The sequence below is a fragment of the Petaurus breviceps genome, unplaced genomic scaffold (assembly GCF_028583685.1).
Source record: "Petaurus breviceps papuanus isolate PSGF00001 unplaced genomic scaffold, PetGlider_PUasm1.0 490, whole genome shotgun sequence".
Lineage (NCBI taxonomy): Eukaryota > Metazoa > Chordata > Mammalia > Diprotodontia > Petauridae > Petaurus > Petaurus breviceps.
The window spans coordinates 22,480,712-22,482,884 of NW_027186352.1; the positions used below are offsets into that span (position 1 = coordinate 22,480,712).

Consider the following 2,173-nt stretch of genomic DNA (forward strand, 5'->3'; position numbering starts at 1 on the left):
ACACACACACACACACACACACACACACACACACACACACACACACAAATAGGGCCAAAGAAATCTTTCCTACTCTCGTTTTTTCCTGGCACCGGGTCCTCCCTGACAGTTTTTCCACTTCCTACTCCCAGCCTGGGTTCACTGACCATGGCCCGCTCATCCCCTGCACTTAGCTGCCTGACTCGTGCAGGGCGGCCATACAGAACGCATATACATTCCTTCGGCTGGTTCTTGGCCGGAGAGCCCTGTGAATGTGAATTGGGCTGTGTGTGCGGCGATTCTGCATGTTAACGACGCGGGTATCTGGCAGGGCTGGAAGGCACAGGCACACAGGGAACTTTCCCATTTCTGGCCCTCCCCATCAGGAATTTGGTGACTTTTAGAAGTGCGTGCCACCCCAGGAGGGGAGCTGCACAGACTGGAGCTGATCCCCTTGCTGAGAGCTCCCGCAGCCAGGTGGCAAGAGGGCAGATGGTCCACAGCGCCCAGCCCCCTCCCCACCCTCCCTCATCCCACTCTCCACCATCCACAGCCAGCTGGCTACGCAGCAGAAACTGGGCTGTCCCAGCCGTGGACCACATAATCCAAGCACTGCACCCGCCTCCCCTGCCCAGGGCCTGAGTCACCCAAGAGAGACTGAGGAGGGCTTCCCGCAGGACGGTCTGCAGCCTTCCTTTCCCCTTCCTTGTCCCCAGGCAGGAACCCGCCTTCCCAAATTCACCGCTCCTCTCTCCCCCCTCCCAACCTGGGCAATCCTGCCAGCTCCACGGTCCCTGCCAAGTGAGCGCCCAGCCCTCCTGCCCCCACGGCGAGAGAGCCCGAGCCTCTCCTTCCTCACACACGCCCAGCCAGCCCCAGCCAGTGCCAGCTTCCCTCCTACCCCCAGCCTTGCCAGGCTCTGCCAGACTGAAGGGGCCCCCTCCTCCCCCGCCCCAGGCCGAGCCTTCCCGCACGCCGGGGGCAAAGCGAAACGAGACAAAAAGACAAAAAGAGGTTCGGGGGAGTCCCCCTCCTCCGGGCGCCACGACCCGCGGGATTCCCATGGCCACTCTCCTCCTCCCCGGGGTCAGCACCACACCCCCCGCCGGATGGCCCGCGGAGGGGGCCCCCCCGCCCCGGGAAAGCCCCGAAGCGGGCTCGGGCCAGCGCGCCTGGCGGAGCCCCCCGGGGCGGGGGGCGGGGCGCGGCGGCCCCCCGCGGCGCCCGCACTCACGATGGTGACGCTGGCCTTGCGCAGGTCGCGGTTCTCCTCCTGCAGCGCCTTGCACTTGAGCTTGTACGTCTCCAGCTCGATCTTGAGCACCTTGTTCTCCTGCTGCAGCGACGCCAGCCGGTTGGTGAGCTCCTCCAGGCGGAACGGCGAGATGACAATGCCGCCCGGCTTCCCGCCGCCGGGCCCCGGGCCTCCACCGCCCCCCGGCCCTCCCGCGCCCGCGCCCGCCGAGCACGAGGGCTGCAGCGCGGCGCCCGCGCCCCCGCCGCCCCCCGGCCCGCCGGGCCCGCCGCTCCCCGGCCCGCCCGCGCCGTCCGTGTCGCTCTCGCTGGCGCTGTCGGCCATGGCCCGCGGCGGGGGCGCGGCGGGGACGGGCCCGGGGGGGGGGGGGGGGGGGGTGACGAGGAGGCCGAGCCGGGCCGGGCCGGGCGGGCCGGGGCCGAGCGCACGCTCCGAGGCGGCGGCGGTGGCCGCCGAGCTGGGGCCGAGCAGAGCCGAGCCGGGCGGAGCGGAGCGGAGCGGAGCGCGCGGGCCGGGACCGGCGGGGCCTGCGAACAGAGACCTCGCCCGGGCTCGCCGAGAATTACAGCGGCCGCGGGCACGCCCCCCGGGGCGGGGCACGCCCCCGGGCACGCCCCTCCCGGGCTCGGCCCGCCCCCGCGGCGGCGGGGCCCGAGGGGCGGGGCCAAGCGTGCCCGCGCGCAGGCCAGAGGGGCGGGGGAAGCGGAGGAGGAGAGAGGGAAGGGCGGGGGGGGGGGGGGGGGGGGGGGGGGGGGGGGGGGAGAGCAGGAGGGCTGTGCAGGAGGAGGGGAAGGAGGGGAGAGAGATGGAGAGGAGGAGGAGGAGACCTCAGCCGGGAGGGGCCGGGGCAGGAGGCCAGCCCACCCTGGCCGAGAGCGCCTCCCAGCCGCGGCTGGGTCACAGAGTAGTGGACATTGACAGTCACCATCCATCCATCTG

General features: G+C 71.5%; 1 protein-coding gene across 1 annotated transcript in view; it reads right to left on the minus strand.

Annotated features, from left to right (window-relative positions):
* The window catches only part of CCDC6 (coiled-coil domain containing 6), a 96,380-nt gene extending 94,822 nt beyond the window's left edge, over nucleotides 1-1,558 (minus strand). The window contains exon 1 of the mRNA XM_069101832.1: nucleotides 1,214-1,558. Within this exon, the coding sequence (XP_068957933.1) occupies nucleotides 1,214-1,558 (345 nt within the window). The remainder of the gene's footprint in view (nucleotides 1-1,213) is intronic.
* Nucleotides 1,559-2,173: the final 615 nt, after the last annotated feature.